A 25,515-nucleotide genomic window follows, 5' to 3' on the forward strand; every position below is an offset into this window, starting at 1 on the left:
TAAATCAATTTACTCCATTGTCTTATCCCTTAAGACCAATTCAATAGGGTAAGACATACCGTAGAGCTATTTATCACCGCCGCTTGTGTTATAATTTAGAAACAGACTGATTTTGTTTTATAAATGATTTCTGTTACAGAAAATGTGCAATTCAAAATTAATTTTTGCATTTCAGATAAAAATGCCAAGTGAAGTATCAGCACGGATAGACCTTGGTGACGTCACTCCACACAATATCAAACTACTAAGGAAAATATTATAAATCATATCAATAGTTATTTATCGTAATATAGACAGCTTTCCGCGGATATTAAAATGAAAAAAAAGATCAAAACCAGATTTGTTATTCCCCAGGGTCCAGGCTTACACAACTGGTGTTTTACAATTTTTATTTTAATATTCGTGAAAAATTGTTTGCAATACGATCCTAAACAAGGTTTTTTAGTATGGTTGAGAACCGTTTCAAATCCTGTGGATATTACCTAATCGGTTTAAACAAAATACTAGACTTAAAAAGCAAGGGATTGTAACTTTTCGTTGAATGTCACAAATAAATAATAATATTTTCAACGTTGTGTATTAAAGTTTAAGATAAAAAAAAAACAATTCTATTACTCCCCCCACACATCCCCTTCATAATATCAAAATTCGGCGTTATACTCTTAGAAATCACCCTCTCCCCGTGGCCAGAGTCATAGTTCTGTCGGGGAAGGGGGGGGGGGGGTGGGGAGGTACCAAAATTTTCTAAATTGAAGGGGAAAAATGCTAAGAGGATAATATCCAAAATTTAATGTTCATATTGTAAATATCTTGGAAATTTTTATTTCATTTAACTCTCCCCGTATCCTTGCTTTGCAGGCCTTACTACTACCTTGAAACTTTTCTTTCCTTCATTAGCCTCTCCTTCTATCCCTGCTTTGCAGGCCTTACTACCTTGAAACTTTTCTTGTCAACTTTTTAAATTTTTCATAATTCTGTTCTCTTTTAACTACATGGAAGGATATTGGGATTCTGTCAGGGGTGTATATTGTATTTCTGCTCAAGATTCATTTTTCCCCTGCTGCAATTTTTTTTCCCTTCTACATTCAAGTAAGGGATAAAAATGGAAAAACATTTTCTGAACTCTTTATTTTATACATTTATCACCCCTCCCACATTTTTTTCGTCCGCCCCCCCCCCCTTTTAGTAGGGTCAACCATGCAGAATATACACCCCTGTATACTGTAATATAAATGTTTTTTGTTTTTTTTTCTCGTGTTTTTTTAAAGGCATTCCTTATACACTCAAAGAAATATTAGGATTGTTCTATCGATTTCAAACCTTTTTTTGGGGGGGAGGGGATTTCTTCAAAAATAAGGTTAAATCTTACATTAATAGCAACTTTGTTTTAGAATTCGTATCTCTTTCCCAGGTGATAAGTTGAGAAAGTTGTATAAAGAAAATTATTGCTCTGTCTGAATTACAATAAAGATCTTTCATATATAAAATTAAATGTAGTCTTTGTATATAATGCAGAAAAATCACTAGGAGGTGGTTGCGCATGATATTTTATTGATAATTCTCTGCTAGCCGCCTTTTATGCTTGTTAGCCGCGGATGTTAAAGTAAATCCACCGCCGCATTATCATATTACAGATTGCAATAAGGTATTTTGTTATTCCATCAGGGGTGTATATTTTCAAATTTGACCCGGGGGAGGGGGGGGAGTTAAAAAAAAAATTTGTGGTTGGGGGGGGAAAATGTAAAAATTAAGAGAACTGAAAGCATTTTTTTCCATTTTTCTCACCTTTTTGGTAAAAAAAAAACTAAAAGACTATGTGGGAAGGGGGATAATATGAATATAATAAAGAGTTTTGAAAATATTTTTCCATTTCATTTCCTTCCTTGCTGGGAAAAACTAGGAGGGGGAAAAAAATTAAAAATTTTGCAGCAGGGAAAAAAATGAATCTTGTGCAGAATATACATTATATGATTATACACCCCTGTATTTCATTAAGATCTCGCTAATCACAAAATTGTTTAAGTTCTCTATTGTTAAACCTTCACATTGGACCTGAGGTGTTTGGCTATCTAAATTTTTGGATGGTTTTGTCTATGTTTCTGTCCTTCACTATCCCTAATGATTTAGATCCTTTAGATTCTAGGGGCGCTGAAAAAATTAAACAAACTATAAAAAAATATGATTGATTTGACATGATTTTAATATTATAGAAAAGTAAACACAGTAGTATTTCCAGTTTCATATCATGACAAATTCTATATGGTAAGTTATTCATTAAAATTATCATGGCTCGGCAGCCGCGCGTCAGCCTCAGGGAAATCAACATTTTCAATTTTAAAAATCAGCTGGAAGTCTAATACTGACCAAAAACTGACAATCTGTCCTTTAAAAAAAAAAAAAATCATCCAAAAGGGTTTACATTTCAGGCTTTCGCGCGGCTATCGACCCTTGAAATTTTATTTTATTTTGTGGTGTAGCCTATTTTATAGTTATGTATATGTCAAAATGTCATTCTTTGATAGTATTTGTTCTTTAAATTAACAATTTAATAAAATGTGGTTGATTCTAAGGACACAATTTACTTTGTTTGATATTTCGAACCTAACACTAAAGGGATGACGTTGCATGAAGTACATTTAACATGTTTGATTGCAAGTATCTGCATAAGAATACAATCTAACATATATATTATATAATTTTGTATATCAATAAATAGCAATCAATGGGCATCATGCTGTTTTTATGAAAACATGACAGCCAATTATGTTGCATATATACAAAAAATATGATTTTCAAGTCTTTTGATGTCTTTATAACTACCTGGTAGAAAACTTAAATTCTTTCAAATGTATGTCCTATTTAGGTATTTAGTTTAAACTATTAAATAGAAAAAAATTTGCAGTTCACTAAACTCTAGTTTCAATGCACTTCGTGCAACTACCCATTTTTATTAAAAAAAAAAACAATTTATTTCAGGATGTATTAGATGCCGGAGATTTAGCTAAGTTAGCTTACTATAATGATATTGTTGTTGGGGCTGTCTGTTGTAGGGTGGACAATTCTTCTGGATCTAGAAAGGTAAATAATATCTATATATTAGTATGGAGCTATGTCTGTTGTAGGGTGGACAATTCTTCTGGCTCTAGAAAGGTAAATAATATCTATATATTATTATGGAGCTATGTCTGTTGTAGGGTGGACAATTCTTCTGGCTCTAGAAAGGTAAATAGTAAATACAAAGAAAAAGGGGAGGGGATCTACTAAGAGATCTAGTAAAAATCAAGTAGGGTAGTGCGGGGTAATTCCGGTCAATTTTTTGCTTCAACTTAAAAAAAAACATACTTCCCAAAAAATTTTTCCGGTTTTTAAGAGTGCAAATGAACGATATGGCAATAACGAAGAAGCCTGTCTTGGTCCCATTAAGATCTCGCAACTAGAAGTCGGTCAAAAATCGGTTTAAAGGGCGGCGGTTGGCCTATACCGGAATAACCCCACCGGTGCAGTGGGGCTATTTCGGTCAGTTGACTTTGGGGGGGGTGGAACACCCCCTTAAAATATTTTTTTTAACATTTTAAACTATGAGTAGAAAGCTGAGGTCATTAGCTTTCTAACAGTACTAGTCGCATGCAGATCAGACAATTTTTTGACCACATTTTCCCCATTATAAAAAAGTCGGTAAAATCGCAAAAAAACATCAATTTTTTTCATGCAAACTTTTAAAAAAAAATCATACTTTTTATTATATGATTAGGTTTTTTTTAAGCTTTATACATAAATTAGAGGCAATTTCTGATTCGCAGGTCTTGGAATTTTTTGAAAAAAAGGATTTTTTCCCAAAAAATTTTTAATTTTAAAAATCCTGCCAGTTTTGACAGCAGTTTTTGATACATTTTTTCTTGTCTCAAATTGGCTAGGATTGACCTACAAGGGTGGTTAAGGTGTCTAAAGATGCAAAATTACATGCCTGACAATTAACTCGAAATGATATGGTATCTAACTCTAATATTTCAACACATTTTATGCAACAGGAATTTTGAAAATGCAAAATCTTGAATATGTACTCTAAATCTTGGAGATAGAACCCATATCCTGGGGAGTTTTTGTTAGGACATGCAAAGAGCTTTCTATAGACACCTTAAACACCTTTCTAGCTTAATCCTAGCCGATTTGACATAAAAAATCCAAACCGCGCAAAAATCTCGAACACCCTCTTATTTATACGAAAAAGATGCAAGGGTTTCAAATGGAATTTTAAATCTTCTAGCAGTCTTTCTAATAGACATACCCCTTCTTACATGAGCCAATGCAGCTGATACATCTTCAGGAAAATATTTAAGGCGTTCCTTTGGATGATATACTCTTCCCATTACTATAAAAATGTGTCTGAAAAATTTTTAATGTCTTTACAAATTGAAAAGCTTAGGCAACAAAACATGACATAATACAAGTAGTAAAATGACTAGTAATGTACATCACACAACAGGCAAGGCAATGATTAAAGCTTAGGTCATGCATTTAGGTTGTTTATGCTTCCAGATCACCTAAATAAAACATTAGGGTAATATACAGTTATAAATACAGTAATAAAAAAAAAGTAAAAAAAGTGACCGGAATAGACCATTTTTTTTAGACGAAAAAAAAATTATGAAAAAATCAAGTTAGAACAACGCCTCCAATTGCAAACGATAAATGAATTCCATATCTTTCATTTTACAAAAACCCGGGGGTCGATAGGACTTGCCATTTTTTCACAATTTTAGATTGAACATGGCCTATTTTGAAATTTTTTTTTTGCAAATTTTTTGCAACTTTTTGAGGGAAAAAATAATAGAAGGAGTGATCTGACAAAAATTTGCTGAAGTAAGAAATAAAAGTATAGGCAATAAACTACAACTTTGCTTTTCTAAAGATCTCTCGCAAACGTTTAGAACACCGTTAAAAAACGGTTTTAAAAAAGTTGGTCGTTTGACCGGAATTGACCCGATGACCGCATTAACCCCGCACTACCGTACTTGGTTCTTGTAGAAACATTTAAAATTCAAACTCAGCTTTATATAAACTTGACATTGTAAAGGCTAGGTTAAGACAATGGACAATAAATTGATTTACAAACATAATTATGACAAATTAACTTACCTCTTCTGTAGATGAATATTATTGGTGGAAAAGTTTGGACAGTCTAGGTAATTTCATAATGTAACCAAATGAAGAAAATCAAAGGTCGCGGTACAAATACCTGTTCTATGCATAGATATAAGCTTATATATGCAATTTTAGCTTTCTAGAAGCATTCTTAGTGGTAGAAGGTGATTTTGCATTTTTTTTGCCAATACGCGAATTATCTAAAACATCGAGGTTCTTGGTTACCCGTCTTTAAGCTGCCCTAAAGGCACTCTTAAGTCATTATAGACTATAAGTTCATATTGTAACTGCCTTTCATTCTTCTTGTCATTTCTAAAAAGCTAAAGAGATTCCATCTATCCCTTCTGTGAGTTGAGATCTGAAAAAAGTGGAACCGAGGCTCCATTGAAGGGTTGAAACTATGTATAGAGAGCTCGAATAGTCCATCTTTCAACCTGCCTGCTGGCACAGGAGCTCTTAATCCCGCTACAGTTTGGCTAGAATGGTGTTCAAGGTGTTTGAGAAAGTTCTTATTGTGAGTAGGAGATAACATTAAAGGATGCCTAGTATAAAAAAGACTTTAGAGTTCGCACCCTGAAGACAGGTAACCAAAAAAATTCAATGTTTCACCTTCGCCTTCAAAATCCAAGTTTTGACTTTGCCAGGTCTGCCAGGGAAGCTAAAGTAGACCAATCTTTGATGTTAATGTGTCTATAGAGAGCTATTATTATCTTTCCAAGACAGTTAATTTAGACATAATTATTCATGTAACAGTAAAGTATGATTTAGAAAGCGTAGCAACTATAAATGTTACCAGAATGTCCGTATATCCATTTTTATGTGATGTAAATATCCTTTTTATCTGATTTTTGGAATACTGATTCCTATTACAACAAGATAAAATCATATAAGTAAAACATGTCTATAACCAAGTTCTAAAAATGTAAGTATGTCCTTAAACAGTATCCTGTATCTAAGCAGTTTTGCAACAATTTACTTTTATTTTTTTTCAACTTATATATTTGTATTCTGCTTATTCAATTCTGACACTCAACAAGTGTTAATGTTTGTTTGTCCTACCAGTTTGGTGCTTCGCTTTTATGGTTGTTGTAATCCTTGTTTGATGAAAATTTGCCATAATAGGCCATTTTCGGGTCTTTTGAATTGCTGTAAAATGCTTCAAAATTGAAATATCTTTAAAAATGTCTTAGTACATACTAACTGTCATATTCTATCTCTTACAGGGAGGTCATACCATGTCGCCAAGTCAAGTCATTAGAGGGTCAGTTTTAGTGGTCTTAGGTAAAATATCTGAACCAGCATATTACCCTGACAACAAAAACACCTTTGGAAGTGATTTGGACACCTAGAACTGATTCTATGGCCAATATACTAACCCAATTATTACCAAAATCCAAGAATCTTAAAATATTCTCAGTTCTCGACTTTAATGTCACCTTTGATGTCGTTTCAGAATATATGTTCAAATGGTACCTCCTAGTAGAATCCAATGCCATTTTTAAAATGCTAAAGAACATTTTCTAGCTCATCTGTGGCCAATTTTAGAGTTATTGTCTTAAAAACTAGGTTGAAAGGTCGATATTTTTCCGTTCTCTATATGATTTTAGAGTACAACGGGATCCTTGGTTTTACTTTTTCAGATCTCAGCCCACAGATGGGCCAAAAAGACGTTCTTTTTCTTTATAGAAATGGTAACGCAAATGAAAGGCAGTTATCGTTTGAACTTATAGTCTAAAATTACATAAGAGTGCCCTTAGGACAGCCTAAAGACTGGTAACCAATAACCTCAATGTTCAGGTTAAGAGATTCATACTTCGCGTATTTTCGAAAAATCTTGATTTCACCTTCTACCACTTAGAATCAAGATAGAACCAAAAAAATTCATAGTATTGGTTATTTTTATGTATAGAACAGGTATTTGAACCGCGACCAAAATTTTTTTTTTGTGAAATTACCTATAATGGACACTTTGTTTGGTAACAACCTTTCCAATTTGAAAAAAAAGTACCCAACGGTTTTGATCCAACGAATAAGATAAAACTTTGGGTACTAGTCTAATATATATTAAAATGTATTTAGTTGTATATAATGACACTGGGTTGCCTGGCTCCATACAGACGTCATGGTATTGGTACAAAGATGGTCGAACATGTAGAAAAAATTGTGGAAAAGGACGGCAAATTTACTTCAGTATTTCTACATGTCCAGGTTTGTAAAACTTGTATAAGTAGCGCAGCTACTCTACTTTTGATGCATGTTGGTCCGTCCTTCCGTTATGCTTTTATTAGTTCTTAATTATTTAATCTTTATAGTTGCATTCCTAGTAATGTTTTTTTTTCTTTTATAACTTCTAGGGGCTTTGGTAATTAAAAAAAAAAAATAAGTACCTCTGGAGCTGCAACTACTTCTTTTAAGTAATAAAAAATGGGAGAGGATTTTTTTGTTTTTGGGGGGTTGGGGGTTTCTCACCCCTCATGAAAATTGCCTAAAACCACCACAGGACCAATATGTTAATTCCCTGAAGAGTAGAATCCAATCGGTTCAGTGGTTACCGAGAAATAAGGGGCGGACGGACAGACATCAAGCTACTTTGTATTATAGATTGAATTTGTAATTTTCAATAATCTTACCTATAAAATAACATCAATAAGAAAATTATTTTAGATTTAACATAACAAAAAAACTTATCTAATCTCTCTTAGATACCTTCTAGAATTCAACATTATATTTTAAAGAGATTTTTTGGTTTAGATAAATAACGACAGTGCTATTGAATTCTACAAGAAATTTGGTTTCAGCATAGTCGAGACTAAACAACAGTACTATAAAGTAAGTTATACCCTCTTACAGTACTTCTATTTTTATTATTTCTGGTAGGGGAGGGGGAAGGAAGTGGTTGCCTTTTTAAACAAGCTCAATACTGAAAGAAATCAAATAAAAACATTAAAAATTTCTTGCTCTTGTTCGTGCATATTTTCCTTTATTGAAATCTTTCACTTGATCTAAATGCTTACTTATCGAATTCTTTTTCCAGTTAATGGCTTCGAAACCGATTAATATTCCTAAATTATAACCGGTTATAAAATTTTTACTGTTTCCTATCCGCAGAAAGCTGTCTATAATACGATTTAATACACACTATTTTTTCTATTTCAGCGGATAGAGCCAGCGGATGCGTACGTGTTAGAGAAGTCCTTGAAACCTGAACACAGCCTACAGAACGGAGATTCATCGCATTAATTTCAATACAATTTTTTTCATTGTTTTTCTTTTTTTCAGTGAAGGAGAATATGGGTCTTGGAAATGATTTGTAAATTAGAGCAGCTTACGATTTACTTAGATAAAGTTTAAGATTAAAATAACCAAGAACTGTTCCAGTATGGCTCCAAATGCTGGATTCTGAGCCATACTGAAAAATCACTAATCGATTTGTATTATAAAAATTTTCCAACAAAATAAAACATAATCCTTTGATTTTTAACTTTACTATCTGCCAAAAAAAACTGTCTATAATACAATGCGATAAAGAATTCTTGAGCAATCAATCTGTGCTTTATGGAAAGTTTATTAGAAGAGAATAAAATGTTATTTTGACGGATTTTCTTGTTGATTTTTTGGGTTAAACCTGTGATTTGATTTTCCAACTAGTCCAATCCAAAATCTTAGCTGCTCTCTTTTTCAAACCATTTTCTGAGCCAACACATTCCTTACACTGCTGCCTTTTTTCATAATTTTCCAGTTTAATTCTCAAACATATTAATAATTGCTATGTTCTTAAACTTTTTATAAAGTTGCATTGCTTGGATAATAAATCTTTGTCGTGCTGCTGATAAAAATTGCATTTTTTCTCTCTTCGGAATCTTTATTGTTGCAATTGGGGTACTAGAATAAGAAAGTTGGGTTCGAATCCTGGCTCTAACCACGTTATTACCCAAGATGTAAAAAGACGATTTTTGAAAAGTTAGATACATTCAATATCAGAGATGGGTTTTCATAAAGTTATTGATTGATTTAAACGCAGACAACAGTAAGAAAGGGAGGTGGGGGAACTTTATGAAAACCCGAAAAGGTCAAGATAATAAGTTTAATCGAAACCCTTTTAAGAATTTGACTCATCCTAAACAGTTGAAGGCTAACCCAGATGATAAGAATAGATTATCCTTTAGTAGCAAAGGATAAAAAAAATCATAGTCTGAAGAAGGACAATACTTATATAAAAGTTTACCAAAAGATCTCGCGAACCGATATGTTTCTCCTATACAATGAAACTAGAGAACAGTTTATAACAATGTTAAGGGAGGGTAGCACCAACCTCTTAAGATAAATCGCCGCCAGAAAAAATAACCCCTAGATTTAAGTTATACTTTCTTTTTAAAATTAAAAGTGAATGGCGCCTTTTTCTTTATCTGTTCCTAGAGCCCTATTAAGCGTAGCCGCTAGTATTTTAAAACAAACGATTAAATCAACCCCCTCCCTTCCCCCCCAATAACATAAAAGAAAGACAGACGGACGGACAATGGTAATTATAGAGTAACCTTCCTTCAAAAAAAAAACATATTTATGAGTTATCCCTTCCTTCCAGGGATATGGAAGGTTTGCGTAGGACTAACTATCCTACCTGTAAAAATTCCCACAGTTAGCGAAACCACCCACAAAACCTCAAACACTTATGGCTTTAACACAGCCAGAGGTGTGCATGAAACAAGAACTGTTGGAACTGATGCTCAGTTCACTGAGAATATGAAAGATGATGGTGAAACCCGAAAGGAAGCCATCAACTTGATGACAGGACCAATAAGTTCTAAGGAAAGCTGTAAGATAGGAACCTGGAATGTTAGAACAATGTATGAGTCAACCAAAACAGCTCAAGTAGTTAAGGAAATGACAAGTTACAATATTGGAATACTTGGAATTGCAGAATGTAGATGGACAGGACAAGGACAAACCACAACCAAAGATGGCCACCTAATACTTTATTCTGGCCATGAAAGCCAACACATGTATGGTGTTGCTATAATTGTTCAAAAACGACATGTCAATTCATTAATAGACTGGAAACCTATATCAGACAGAATAATTAAGGCTAGATTCCAATCAAGGCACTGCAAGTTGACCATTATCCAATGCTATGCCCCAACAAATGACAAAGATGAAGAAGTAAAACAAGAGTTTTATGATCAACTGCAATCAATCAGAAACTCAGTACCCAAACATGACATGTGTCTAGTTCTTGGAGATATGAATGCTAAAGTAGGTACTGACAGGACTGGAGTGGAGAATGCAATGGGACATTTTGGCATAGGTACAAGAAATGAAAATGGAGAACTTTTACTTGAATTCTGTTTAAATAATGATATGGTTGTAGGAGGTACATTATTCCAACACAAAAACATTCACAAATATACCTGGACAACACCTGATGGACAAACAAGAAACATGATTGACCACATTATGATCAATAGAAAATGGGTCAAGTCAATGCAAGACTGTAGGAGCTACAGAGGAGCTGACATATTCAGTGACCATGAACTAGTTGTCAGTAAGATTAAATTAAAGCTGAAGCGTACTGGCCATGATAAAAAGAGTGAGATTGGTAGACAATATGATTCTTCAAGATTAAAGGACCCTGTGATAAAGAATGAATTTGTCTTAAAACTCAGAAATAGATTTCAAGTCTTAGAGGACCTAAATGACGAGACTGAGATCACATGGACTTCAATTAAAGAAAACTTTCAATCTACTGCTAAGGAAATCCTAGGACACAAGAAACCAGAGAAAAAGGACTGGATCTCTGAAGAAACATGGAACAAAATAGAAGAGAGAAAGAAGCTTAAAAACAAAATTCATAATGCTCAACATTTGGCTGACATGAGCAATTTAAGAGCTGAATATACTGCTAAAGACAAAGAAGTCAAAAAGTGCACAAGGAAAGACAAGAGAGATTACATTGACAATCTGGCTGAAAAGGCCCAGAGAGCAGCTGACTTTGGTAACATGAAAACAGTATACAACATAACTAAGCAATTAAGTGGCAAATATAACAAAAAGAGTGGTGAAACTATCAAGGCTAAAGATGGTAAATTACTCACTACAGAAAAAGAAGTTGCTGAAAGGTGGAAATCGCATTTTGAAGAAGTGTTGAACAGACCTGAACCAGAAATTACTGCTGAACCAGAACCAGGACATGAAATAGACATAGATATAAGACCACCAACTATTCAAGAAGTTAAAGCTGCTATACATAGTCTAAAGAATGACAAAGCACCTGGACCTGACTTGATAACTGCCGAAATGCTTAAGGCAGACATAGATCTTTCTGCTAGGACTCTAACTGATCTCTTTGATAAAATTTGGAGGCAAGAAAAGATACCAACGGACTGGTCTAAAGGTATAATCATAAAACTTCCTAAGAAGGGAGATTTGAACAACTGTGATAATTGGAGAGGAATTATGCTGCTTTCTATCCCAAGCAAGGTTCTATGTAAAGTTATTTTAAACAGAATTGATGAGAAAATTGACAATAAACTAAGAGAAGAACAAGCTGGATTCCGTGTTGGAAGGGGCTGTGTTGACCAAATTTTCACACTTAGGACGATTATTGAACAATGTGTTGAATTTAACAAGCCACTTCATGTAAATTTTGTTGATTTCTCTAAGGCCTTTGACTCCATACACAGACTAACACTCTGGAAAATACTAAGAAGTTATGGTATACCTGAAAAGATGATAATCATGATAACTAAATTTTATGACAACTTCCAAGCCTGTGTTTCAGTTGGAAACAATAAGACATCTGATTTTTTCAAAATAAGCACTGGAGTTAGACAGGGATGCATTTTATCACCTATTCTATTTATATTGGTCATTGACTGGGTGATGAAGAAAACCACCGAGGACAAAAAACGTGGTCTCCAGCTGGGCATACTAGGACACATAGAAGATCTGGACTTTGCTGATGACCTGGCACTGATTTCAGAAACAATCAAACATCTACAAGCTAAGACAGATAGACTAGTCAAATATGCAGGACAAGTCGGGCTCTTTGTTAATGTCAAGAAGACCGAAATTATGAATATACCTACTAACCCTGATCAAAGTATAACAATAAATGGTGAACAATTGAAACAAAGTAACAAATTCACCTATCTGGGGAGTGTTATCAGCAGTGAAGATGGCTCAAAAGCTGATATTAAAAACAGGATTGATAAGGCTAGGGTTGCTTTCAACAGCCTACACAAGGTTTGGAATTCAAAGAAACTTGTTCTGAAAACAAAAATCAGACTTTACAATAGTAATGTGAAATCAGTTCTTCTTTATGGGGCTGAATGCTGGAGAACTGTGAAAACTGAAACAAAACAACTTAATGCATTTCATAATAGCTGCCTAAGAAGAATTTGCAAAATATTTTGGCCAAACAAAATATCAAACATTGAACTGTATGCCAAGACCAAGTGCAATAGTATTGAAGCAGAAGTGAAATATAAAAGACTAAGATGGCTAGGACATGTGCTCAGAATGGAACATAGCAGGATTCCAAAAAAGTGCTTAAAATGGAACCCTACCACTGGTAAACGTAAACAGGGACGACCAAAAATGACCTGGAGGCAGAGCACTGAAAAAGACCTCTTTAACTTAGAATTAACATGGGGAGAAGCTGAAAATCATGCCAAGGACAGGACATCATGGAGGAACAGGGTGGCCGTATTCTCTGGACTACAGAGTCCAAAAGAGAGACGCGCCTGATGATGATGATGATTTATGAGTTATAACTTTATTAGGTGTTTGACAATACATTATACGTATTGAATGAAGATACAAATTGCAACTTTATCTTATTTGATGAAATATTACATTTGGAAAAGTAAATAACTTCTCAAAATTATATGTGTATGAGTATATATTTATTTTTTGCAAAATAATTGCATTTTTGTCAATCTTTTTTTGTTTATATGAGATTCATGAAGTACTTTTATATACCTACAAAAAGTTTGTCTTAGACTATTTTTACTTTTTTCTACCTATTAAAACAAAGCAAAAAATTTTCTTCATTAAATTTGCAGGTAAAAAGTCTCTGTAAATTTGATGAGGGCCAGCTAGGGGTACAATTTCATTAATAAATTGCTTAATTTTTTTTATAAAATATGACATTGGGGTGCTATAAAATAAGACTTTGACATTAGTTGGCATCATATGAGGCTTTGTCAGGGTTGGGACAATTGATTGCCTTAGCTGAATAATAAGGGGGGGGGGGGAAGGTTTGACACATTTGCGTAGACCTGGCACCTAGGTCTTATCTTTGGACTGAGAGGATAGATTATTAATGATAAAATTATTCCCCTTATGATGAATTTCACGAAGTTTTAAGATTTTTAGGATAGGCCTCCAGGTTCCGGAGCTCCAGGCCTCCAGGTGGTCTCTGTACAGTTAAAAATGAAAAAAAAAATTTTTTTTTTTTAAAGTTACAGGTCAACTTATAAAACAAAATATGCATCTTATTTAATATTATTCACATATTTGAAGAAAAAAGACGCATATTTTGTTTTATAAGTTGATTTGTAACTTAAAAATTTTTTTTCTTCATTTTTACCTGTACAGAGACCACCTGGAGGCCTGGAGCTCCGGAACCTGGAGGCCTATCCAAAAAATCTTAAAACTTCGTGAAATTCATCATATAAGAATGATTTTATCATTAATAACCTATCCTCTCAGTCCAAAGATAAAGCCTAGGTGCCAGGTTTACGCAAATGTGTCAAAACTTCCCCCCCCCTTATTTTTCTAAATAAAAATGATTTTGAACATTATTGAGTCAGTATTATATCGATTCATGTAATATCTGTTTTTAAAACTGGTCTGGGTTGTTTGAGAGTGCTAACTGCATGGGTACTGTGTGTACTATAGTTTGAATACTCTCTGTTTGTCTCCTGTACCAGCAGTACTCGCTGTGGGTGGGTGCTAACTACAAGGGTACTGTGTCTACTTTAGTTTGAATCCTCTCTGTTTGTCTCCTGTACCAGCAGTACCCGCTGTGGGTGGGTGCTAACTACAAGGGTACTGTGTGTACTTTAGTTTGAAACCTCTCTGTTTTTCTCCTGTACCAGCAGTACCTGCTGTGGGTGGGTGCTAACTACATAGGTACTGTGTGTACTTTAGTTTGAATCCTCTCTGTTTGTTTCCTGTGCCAGCAGTACTCGCTGTGGGTGGGTGCTAACTACAAGGGTACTGTGTGTACTTTAATTTGAGACCTCTCTGTTTGTCTCCTGTACCAGCTTTGTGAGGGTGCTAACTGCACGGGTACTGTGTGTACTTTAGTTTGAAACCTCTCTGTTTGTCTCCTGTACCAGCAGTACCCGCTGTTAGTGGGTGCTAACTACATAGGTACTGTGGGTACTTTAGTTTGAATCCTCTCTGTTTGTCTCCTGTGCCAGCAGTACCTGCTGTGGGTGGGTGCTAACTACATAGGTACTGTGGGTACTTTAGTTTGAATCCTCTCTGTTTGTTTCCTGTACTAGCAGTACCTCGTTAAATAAATTAAATTTTTGTCTTTTGTTAAATTAGTCAATTGGGGAAATAATTATGTGCCGCATTATGTATAAAAACACTCAATTAATTAATAATAGGTATTATGTATTATAATTAGAAATAAAATCACATCTGTATTGTTGTGTAAGAGATCTAACAGCATGGGTACTGTGTGTACTTAAGTTTGAAATTTTAAAACCTCTCTGTTTGTCTCCTGTACCGGCAGTACCCGCTGTGGGTGGGTGCTAACTACAAGGGTACTGTGTGTACTTTAGTTTGGATACTCTCTGTTTGTCTCCTGTACTAGCAGTACCCGCTGTGGGTGGGTGCTAACTGCAAGGGTACTGTGTGTACTTTAGTTTGAAACCTCTCTGTTTGTATCCTGTACCGGCAGTACCCGCTGTATGTGGGTGCTAACTGCAAGGGTACTGCGTGTACTTTAGTTTGAATCCTCTCTGTTTGTCTCCTGTACCAGCAGTACCCGCTGTTGGAGGGGATACCAGATCAACTTCTAACCTAAACAACAAGAGTATTATCTACATATATTACTCCAGGAAGGAAGGGGAAAATGGGCTGTTTATTAAACTAGTCCATAAAGTTTTATAATAACGTATTCGTTGATCTAACAACTTTGGGGACTTTTATTGAATTTTGATTGGTTAGTTCACTAAGTTGAGTGTTCAAACATTTTAACCACTAATTGTAATCTACTGAAGGAAAAAAAATGTTTATCATCATTAGTGATGTACATCGATGTATCGTTCATTGTCTTTGATCCCAGATATTACTCAGTATTGCAATTAAAAATCAACCTCATTTTTGATGAGTCATGTTAAATATAAATGCAAGACCTTTGATAATATCGTAACTTAGAATAATATATTTTTCAGTATGGCTTTTAAACCGCTGGATTAGAACCAGTTTTGAGCCATAATGAAAAATCATGTATCGTATTATTGACAAATTCACGCAAATTAAGAAATGAAAATTATAAAATTTATACAAGTTTTGTTAAAACTCGTTTTAATTTTTCATTATAATGTCTACGGAAAGCTGTCTCTAATATGATGCGATAAATGATTTTTACCTATTGGTAGTGATGGTACACACAAGAGTGGGGTTAAGAGTCCCCCCACAATAAACATCAGTACTTGGGGAGGTCACTCCTCCAACACTCCCCTCCGGAATGAAGATCCTAAGAATGATAATCTGCATTAAAAATATTTTAGAATATGTGGTTCTGCATCGCATCGCATGATTTTTTAATGAAATTATCATTTTTACATTTTAACTTCTATTTTGCATACAGATCTTACCCTGGCTCCCTCTTCTTACCTGGATATAGTTGCTGGACAGTTAGGTACACCAGAGGTGCCTGCAGGTGTAGTTGTGTCCAGAGCAAAGGAACTAGAATCATCTGTTGCTTGCCAACATATCTTACAATACCCTACCTCTCTCTTCTTACCTGGATATAGTTGCTGGACAGTTAGGTACACCAGAGGTGCCTGCAGGGGTAGTTGTGTCCAGAGCAAAGGAACTAGAATCATCTGTTGCTTCCCAACATATCTTACAATACCCTACCTCTCTCTTCTTACCTGGCTATAGTTGCTGGACAGTTAGGTACACCAGAGGTGCCTGCAGGGGTAGTTGTGTCCAGAGCAAAGGAACTAGAATCATCTGTTGCTTGCCAACATATCTTACAATACCCTGCCTCCATCTTCTTACCTGGATATTGTTGCTGGACAGTTAGGTACACCAGAGGTGCCTGTAGGGGTAGTTGTGTCCAGAGCAAAGGAACTAGAATCATCTGTTGCTTGCCAACATATCTTACAATACCCTACCTCTCTCTTCTTACCTGGCTATAGTTGCTGGACAGTTAGGTACACCAGAGGTGCCTGCAGGGGTAGTTGTGTCTAGAGCAGAGGTACTAGTATCATCTGTTGCTTGCCAACATATCTTACAATAACCTCCCTATCTTACCTGGATATAGTTGCTGGACAGTTAGGTACACCAGAGATGCCTGCAGGGGTAGTTGTGTCCAGAGCAAAGGAACTAGTATCATCTGTTGCTTCCCAACATATCTTACAATACCCTACCTCTCTTCTTCTTACCTGGCTATAGTTGCTGGACAGTTAGGTACACCAGAGGTGCCTGCAGGGGTAGTTGTGTCCAGAGCAAAGGAACTAGTATTATCTGTTGTTTGCTAACATATCTTACAATACCCTTCCTATCTTACCTAGATATAGTTGCTGGACAGTTAGGTACCCCAGAGGTGCCTGCAGGTGTAGTTGTGTCCAGAGCAAAGGAACTAGTATCATCTGTTGCTTGCCAACATATCTTACAATACCTCTCTTCTTACCTGGCTATAGTTGCTGGACAGTTAGGTACACCAGAGGTACCTTCAGGTGTAGTTGTGTCCAGAGCAAAGGAACTAGTATCATCTGTTGCTTGCCAACATATCTTACAATACCTCTCTTCTTACCTGGCTATAGTTGCTGGACAGTTAGGTACACCAGAGGTGCCTGCAGGGGTAGTTGTGTCCAGAGCAAAGGAGCTAGTATCATCTGTTGCTTGCCAACATATCTTACAATAACCAGCTTCTCTTCTTACACAAACAGGATAGGAACCTAAATACAATTGGTGATGTTCGGTAAAATTTTAAAAAAATCTTTAATAGTTTTTAAAAAATAACATAATTTCCCTTTTTTTTGTTTTTATTGTATTTGTCAAATCATTCAGGATATTATGTTTAAGAATAGTAGTTAGATAGTTTTATTTTTAGATTTAAATTTTGGTATAGTTATTGATAATTTTTGTCCTCCATCCCCTCCAACCCATAACATAAAAGGCCCTAGAAACTAAAGGCTTAGCCTCTATTAAATATTAAATTACAGTCAATATTTTTATTTTAAACTACAGAATTTTATTGAAAAAAAATTTAAAAAACCTTGTATAAATTGTGGAGTAACCGAATCTTCAAAATTGAAAGACTGAATGGTTCCAGCTAGCCCGGTCAACCATTGACGACATTCAAATGGAGCTGTCGAGTTTGTATAACATTCAATCTAGGAATAAAAAAAAATTATTCTATAAAAAAAGTATCAATATTTTGTTGTCAGTGGCTAATGATCTTGGCTGGATTTTCCAATGCCTTTAGGTGGTTTTAGGCTATTCCCTAAAGGCTAAGGTTAAAGCAACGAACATTTCACTTATACCCAAAAATGTTAACTTTCTTATCTTATTTAAAGACATTGGGTATTTTTTTATCTAATTTTGATTGGTTGGTTCCAAAGTATTAGTGTCAAACTTCAAAACAAGCTTATACCAATAACGAAATAAATTTATAATTAAAAATCATGAAACCTATATGTGTTTTCAGCTGTCATTAGGGGTCAACACATAGTAGAATTGACGACCTTTACATCTGCCCCCAAAATATTATTTTAGATTTAATTTGCTTGTTGGATATACCATACTCCTCCTTTTAACCAATAACTTTAATCTATCAATTTTGTTATCATATATCAATCTATCGTCCATTGTCTTATCCCTTATGATCCCTGGATAAAAGAAACTTCTGTTTTGGCCAAGATAAGATAAATCAATTCTAAACTTGTCCCAAAGATTTGTGGTCGACTCTAGTGTTTGTTTAGTAAGGTTTTATACAAGGAACTATATTCTAATAATTAGTTACTATGTAGTATATACTGGTCTATACTCTGGTGTTTGTTTAGTAAGGTTTTATACAAGGAACCATATTCTAATAATATTCTACTATGTAGTACACTGTGGGCTAGAATTGAATCAAGACAAAAGTAAGTGCCGAGCCCTGAGACCTTTGTATGGTGAAAATAGACATAAAACCATAATGATTCCAGGTAAAACCAAAATATTTCAGCGGGGGCTTTTTGAGAAAATTAGATTTGAAAATTTCAAGTTAAATTTTCACCCCCTAGGAGTTGCCGCATAATCAAGACAAGAAAAGCAAATATTATTTATTTTAAATTTTAAACAACTTTGCTTTTATAAAGTTCTTCATAAAACCACTCCTGAAGGGAGTTAATAAATGGCCATTTTTATCACTTGCTTTGCAAAGGTCACGAAAATTCAGCCTAAAATAAATCATATATAGAGAGGTTTTAAGAAGGACTTTATAAAAGCAAAGTCGTTCAAAATTCAAAATAATTAAAATTTGCTTTTCTTGTCATGATTATGCGGCAACTCCTAGGGGGTGAAAATTGAACTTGAAATTTTCAAATCTAATTTTCTCAAAAAGCCCCCGCTGAAATATTTTGGTTTTACCTGGAATCAACATGGTTTTATGTCTATTTTCACCATACATAGGTCTCAGGGCTCGGCACTTACTTTTGTCTTGATTCAATTATAGCCCACAGTGAGTATATACTGGTCAATACTCTGGTGTTTGTTTAGTAAGGTTTTATACAAGGAACCATATTCTAATAATTAGTTACTATGTAGTATATACTGGTCTATACTCTGGTGTTTGTTTAGTAAGGTTTTATACAAGGAACCATATTCTAATAATTAGTTACTATGTAGTATATACTGGTCTATACTCTGGTGTTTGTTTAGTAAGGTTTTATACAAGGAACCATATTCTAATAATTAGTTACTATGTAGTATATACTGGTCTATACTCTGGTGTTTGTTTAGTAAGGTTATACAAGGAACCATATTCTAATAATTAGTTACTATGTAGTATATACTGGTCTATACTCTGGTGTTTGTTTAGTAAGGTTTTATACAAGGAACCATATTCTAATAATTAGTTACTATGTAGTATATACTGGTCTATACTCCGGTGTTTGTTTAGTAAGGTTTTATACAAGGAACTATATTCTAATAATTAGTTACTATGTAGTATATACTGGTCTATACTCTGGTGTTTGTTTAGTAAGGTTTTATACAGGGAACCATATTCTAATAATTAGTTACTATGTAGTATATACTAGTCTATACTCTGGTGTTTGTATAGTAAGGTTTTATACAAGGAACCATATTCTGATAATTACAAGATAAAATAACAAGAAAATTATGTCGTCAGAAGCGCATTAAAAAATTCAGTTATTGAAAGGTTTCGCTATAAACAATTGTTTAGTGTTTGTTTAGTAAGGTTTTATACAAGGAACCATATTCTAATAATTAGTTACTATGTAGTATATACTGGTCTATACTCCGGTGTTTGTTTAGTAAGGTTTTATACAAGAAACCATATTCTAATAATTAGTTACTATGTAGTATATACTTGTCTTTACTCTGGTGTTTGTTTAGTAAGGTTTTATACAAGGAACCATATTCTAATAATTAGTTACTATGTAGTATATACTTGTCTTTACTCTGGTGTTTGTTTAGTAAGGTTATACAAGGAACCATATTCTAATAATTAGTTACTATGTAGTATATACTAGTCTATACTCTGGTGTTTGTTTAGTAAGGTTTTATACAAGAAACCATATTCTAATAATTAGTTACTATGTAGTATATACTGGTCTATACTCTGGTGTTTGTTTAGTAAGGTTATACAAGGAACCATATTCTAATAATTAGTTACTATGTAGTATATACTGGTCTATACTCTGGTGTTTGTTTAGTAAGGTTTTATACAGGGAACCATATTCTAATAATTAGTTACTATGTAGTACAGGGTGAGCCACATAAATCCGGACTTTTTCTTATTTTTAAACAAATGAACGTAAAATCGTCAATTTAAAAGATTTTATGGAATTTTAAAAACTGGAAAGCAAACTAGGTATATGACTATTAGATTATTCAATAAAATCGCCGCCAGCCTCAATCATCGCCTCTACCCGCCCCCTAAACCGCCCGCCGACCCTGGTCACCATGTCCCTGTTCAAGCAGGCGAAGTTCTCCATGACACGGTCTATACTCTAGTGTTTGTTTAGTAAGGTTTTATACAAGGAACCATATTCTAATAATTAGTTACTATGAAGTATATACTGGTCTATACTCTGGTGTTTGTTTAGTAAGGTTTTATACAAGGAACCATATTCTAATAATTAGTTACTATGTAGTATATACTGGTCTACACTCTGGTGTTTGTATAGTAAGGTTTTATACAAGGAACCATATTCTAATAATTAGTTACTATGTAGTATATACTAGTCTATACTCTGGTGTTTGTATAGTAAGGTTTTATACAAGGAACCATATTCTGATAATTACAAGATAAAATAACAAGAAAATTATGTCGTCAGAAGCGCATTAAAAAATTCAGTTATTGAAAGGTTTCGCTATAAACAATTGCTACTTTTTAGACTAGATCCCCAGTCTATATTAAATCTACAACAAGGTTCCTAACCTTATATTCTCTTTCTCTCTATGTCTTTCATTCTAATAGCGAAGCTACTCAATAGCAAGTAATGGAGGGACATAAGACTGTAAATTACACTGGTACCCATTGTTTTATTAGCACGTTATCTCATTTGTTGTCTCTAAAGCTGTGGTTACTTTTGCTAAATCATGAATGGTTGACTCAGTGTCCAAACTTTTCAACAAAGAACTATAATCTTGGGAAGAGAAAGTTTTTTATTCAGATTTCAATTCAATAATCTGTTTCTTTAATGTTAAATATTAAAGTTAGTCAGTGTTCGTTTAGTGATTTTGTCATCCTTGTTTTATGTTGTGTCTAGAGTTTAGCTTTGAAAGTTTGAAGGAAATGTACCTCTGTTAATACATTAGTACTTAAGTAAGTTAAAAATAAATAATATTCATCTTTTTGCAATGTCTAGCCTGTACAAAAGTAGACACTTGTTCAAAAGTAATTTTAATGTAAACTATCTATTTGAAATAAACAAAAATGTCTTTATCTATAATACAAAGTAGCTTGATGTCTGTCCGTCCGTCCGTCCGTCTGTCCGTCCGTCTGAAGCTTAAGATCTCAGTAACCACTGAACTGATTGGATTCTATTCTTCAGGGTATATACCTATCGGTCCTGTGGTGGTTTTAAGCTATTTTCTTGGGGGATGGGACACCCCCAACCCCCCAAAAAATGAAAATTTACCCCCCCCCCCAAAAAAAAATAATTTTCTTGAGAACACATTAGACTATGAGCAGCACCAGTAGTAATTTTCTTGAGAACACATTAGACGATTTTTTTTACGAATTTTGCGAATTCGTTATTTAAACGAGAAAATGTTTTCCTGCTGGGTAATTTGCGATCCGTTCTGCTGGGTAAGTAATAGAAGATGTAATTATACCTCTTGGGGCAAAGCCCCTAGAGGCTAGGGGCGAAGCCGCTAGTCATACGATATAAAGTAGTAAGGTTTGTCAAAAATAAAAAAAGGTCTCGAAAATAGCTGGTCCAATTGAGTTGTATTTTTCAGAGAAGCTTTATAAATGCTTTGGATTGGTTTTAGGATCTTTCCTTACTTCCTCTGTCCACCCATAGAGGCTAGGAGCGAAGAAACAATTTTAAAGCAATTGAAAACAAATCTTTTACTTATAATTTTGGGATAATGATCTTAAAATCCATTACCCACCAATTCAAGTGCATCAAAGTTTAACAGAGCTTGATCTTTAAATCGTTTTTATGCCGCGCTGAATCGGGGCGATTCAGAGGTGAACCGTAGGCGCGCTGGTGGTAAGCCACAGCGCACCTGATTTTTAAAAGATTTTCGGCGCCGTGTTGTTAAATCGCTTGCGCACTCACTAAAATATCGATCTGCGCCAGTACAACTTTATTACTTAAGCAGTGCCAGTAAGGTATTTTATATAAAATACCGTGTCAGTATGGTATTTTATATAAAACATTAATATATAATATATTTTAAAAATAACTATAAAAATGTTTTCACTATAGTTTTGCAATAAAATATTAAAGTAATTAAAAAAAATATCCATTTATTACATATGCAATGGGTCTTTCGTTGGGGCTCAGTGCATGATTCACCCCGATTTAAACCGGCAATGCCACTCGGTGAGTGCCATTGCCGCGCCGGGCCCGCGCCACTGCCCGATTCAAATCGCCCATGCAAATTCGATTTAAAGATTGATATTAATAATTTGATGGTGCGCCAAATGAATCACCCCGGTTTAAATCACCTATAAACGATTTAAAGATCGAGCTCAGATAAACTTCTATTATTGTCTTATGTCTTCTTGACTTTGGACATATTAGTATTCTTAAGTCTGGGGTCAACTTTTAATTAATTCTATACTATATTAACATTAACAGTCGGGTTCTAAAGGCATTTTCAATTAAAGTATTAATCTATAGTAAATAAGTCTGTTGTTTGACCAGGGAACTTTGAATAAGACTGGTACCCAAATTTGATAAATACGTTGTCATAATCGTTGGTTTAAACTTTAAGTAGTTTTTTTTTTAAATCTTGATTGGTTGGTTCAAAACTGACTGTGTTAAAAATTTGCAAACCATAATGTAATGGGTTACTTTGCTTAAATTATTGAGGAAGAGCATCAATTTTTCGTCTATTGTCTTATCACTTAAATCTCTGTGTTTGTCGGGGGAATGGATTGTTCTATGTAGTATACGAAAAAACCTTTGTAAAAAAAACTCGATTTTTTTAAAGTGTAAACTGAGTAATACAATGTGTTCGTCGCATTATTTAGAGGGCCAATGCTAAATAGGTATACAGCTATTTCACTCTTTCCTCCTTTGTTCATTTATATATAATTCTAATAAGTAAGAAATTTAATTGTGATATCAAAGCTTTAAATAACATTAGGACTCTGATATAAACTTGCACTTTATAGTTTGTTACAGAGAGGGAGGGGATATTAGACTAAAAATTACACTGGTAGCCAAAAGTTCTGTCTATAGTCTGCTCAATTACTTTCAATTTTGATTGGTTGATTTTAAACTTCATTTAAGTGTCCAAACTTTTCCGCCAATAATTTGAATCTACAGAAGGAGTGAACTTTTTATCATAATTTGGTATGAACATCAAATTATAATTCAATGTTCCATCCCTGTATCTATGATTGTAAGAGGGATGACACTCTTAACACCTCTTGATGTGTCTACTTAAAGTTTGCTCCACTACGCGCCGCACGTGACAAGCATATACTTGTTCTCTCTCTCTCTCTAACACTAACTTTTTACTTTGAACACTGTCTGGAGGTTTAGTAGTTAAGCTACTCAATAATTCGAAATGACAGTCTTTATGTCTTAAACATTTTATGGGAACGATGATTATTTTTTGTAGATTTTCTATAACAACGATCATACAGTGTATTATTATGTATTTATGACAACTGAATATCTGTTCTGTTTCTCACTTTGTCCATGATTTTTTGTGCTTTGCTTTTTAGGAATGTTGTCATCCATGTTTTTATACATAAGGAAAAGTCTTCAAATGTCCATGATTAAATACAGATATTGATTCTACTTTGTTAAAAGCAAATGATTATCGAGTTCTGAATTTTACTACAATTTGTTACAAGATTTATAAGATTTAAATTGATTTACAAAGATTTAGAAAATGATACTTTTTTTTTGTCTAAAGCTTAAGATTTCAATAACTTATGAACTGGATGAGTTCTTACTTTTAGGGAAGCTTCACATACGTCCTGGACTGCTTTTAGGCTATTCTATTTTAGTTTTAAGCCTTTGGTTTAAGGCTATTTTCTAGGAACGGAATTCTTACTCCTTTGAATGCAGAGCCTATAGATGCTATGGGGGCAACCACTTAGTTTGAAAGAAAAGAAGACTAAATACCTGCATGAAGAAGACTAAATACCTGCATGAAGAAGACTAAATACCTGCATGACTCTATAGAACCAGCCCCTTAGTTTGAAAGAAAAGATGACTAAATACCTGCATGAAGAAGACTAAATACCTGCATGAAGAAGACTAAATACCTGCATGACTCTATAGGACCAGCCCCTTAGTTTGAAAGAAAAGAAGACTAAATACCTGCATGAAGAAGACTAAATACCTGAATGAAGAAGACTAAATACCTGCATGACTCGTATCTTCCAGTATCTACTCGCTGTTGATGTAGGCGTTCCAACATCAATTCCAAACCTACATTTTTAATTTGTATGTAAAAGTAATAGGATGTTTGTCTTTGTGTGTCTGTCTGTCTATAGGTTAGAATCTCGCTAACCGTTGAAACAATACGCCATCCATCTGGTACAGTGTCGCATGAGACTCAAATTGTAATATAAATATATACACATATTAACTAAAATGTCGCGAACTAGGAGGAGACGCATTTCGGTCAGTCTTATGCTAGGTACCTATTAAATTTAAATTTTTTATGATATATCTAGTATAAACAATAGTTGTCCTCTTTCAGAAAGAAACAAAACAATCAAACCAACACCAAACGATCAAACTTTCAAAGAAAGTAGTTTGGATATGTCTATATAAAAAAATACTAAAACCATGTTGTACCTTATTGGAAAATAAATCTTATCTTATCTTAATATAAAACTCCTTTTAAGAAAGTTTCTTATTGGAATATAACTATTTGGTGGAGGTTACCTTACCTCCACTCACCCTCTTTTTGTTGTTTGTCTTTGTGTGTCTGCTTCTCTGTAGGATAAGGTCTCAATAACCGTAAAACAAATAAGGAATCTATACTAAAACTACGTTTTTTTTATAGTTCTTTAACATTTTATAATAATAAAATCTAAGGTTTGGTTGTTTTTCAAACTAGAAGTTAAAAATCAAAGATCTATATTTTCTTAAAATTTTAACAAGTATTGCACTTTATGTAAAATGTAAAACCATAATTTCAATTTGGGTCATTAAGCATTTACTAAGACAAGCTTTTAATTAAAACAAGGATAACAAAATTCATAAAAGCAAAGCCAACATATTGACAAATATAATTAAGTTCAGTTTT

The 25,515-nt window shown here is 34.0% G+C and overlaps 1 protein-coding gene across 1 annotated transcript; it reads left to right on the plus strand.

Annotated features, from left to right (window-relative positions):
• The first annotated feature begins 110 nt into the window (after positions 1 to 110).
• On the plus strand, positions 111 to 8,978 carry LOC145325969 (N-alpha-acetyltransferase 50-like). The gene is made up of 6 exons (XM_080169000.1): positions 111 to 247; positions 2,209 to 2,262; positions 2,977 to 3,078; positions 7,222 to 7,350; positions 7,894 to 7,971; positions 8,299 to 8,978. The coding sequence occupies exons 1-6, from the start codon at positions 143 to 145 to the stop codon at positions 8,380 to 8,382; spliced, it is 552 nt and encodes a 183-aa protein (XP_080025126.1). The 5' UTR covers positions 111 to 142; the 3' UTR covers positions 8,383 to 8,978.
• The last annotated feature ends 16,537 nt before the right edge of the window (positions 8,979 to 25,515 follow it).

The sequence above is a fragment of the Acartia tonsa genome, chromosome 1 (genome assembly GCF_053477335.1).
Source record: "Acartia tonsa isolate MP-2025a chromosome 1, ASM5347733v1, whole genome shotgun sequence".
Lineage (NCBI taxonomy): Eukaryota > Metazoa > Arthropoda > Copepoda > Calanoida > Acartiidae > Acartia > Acartia tonsa.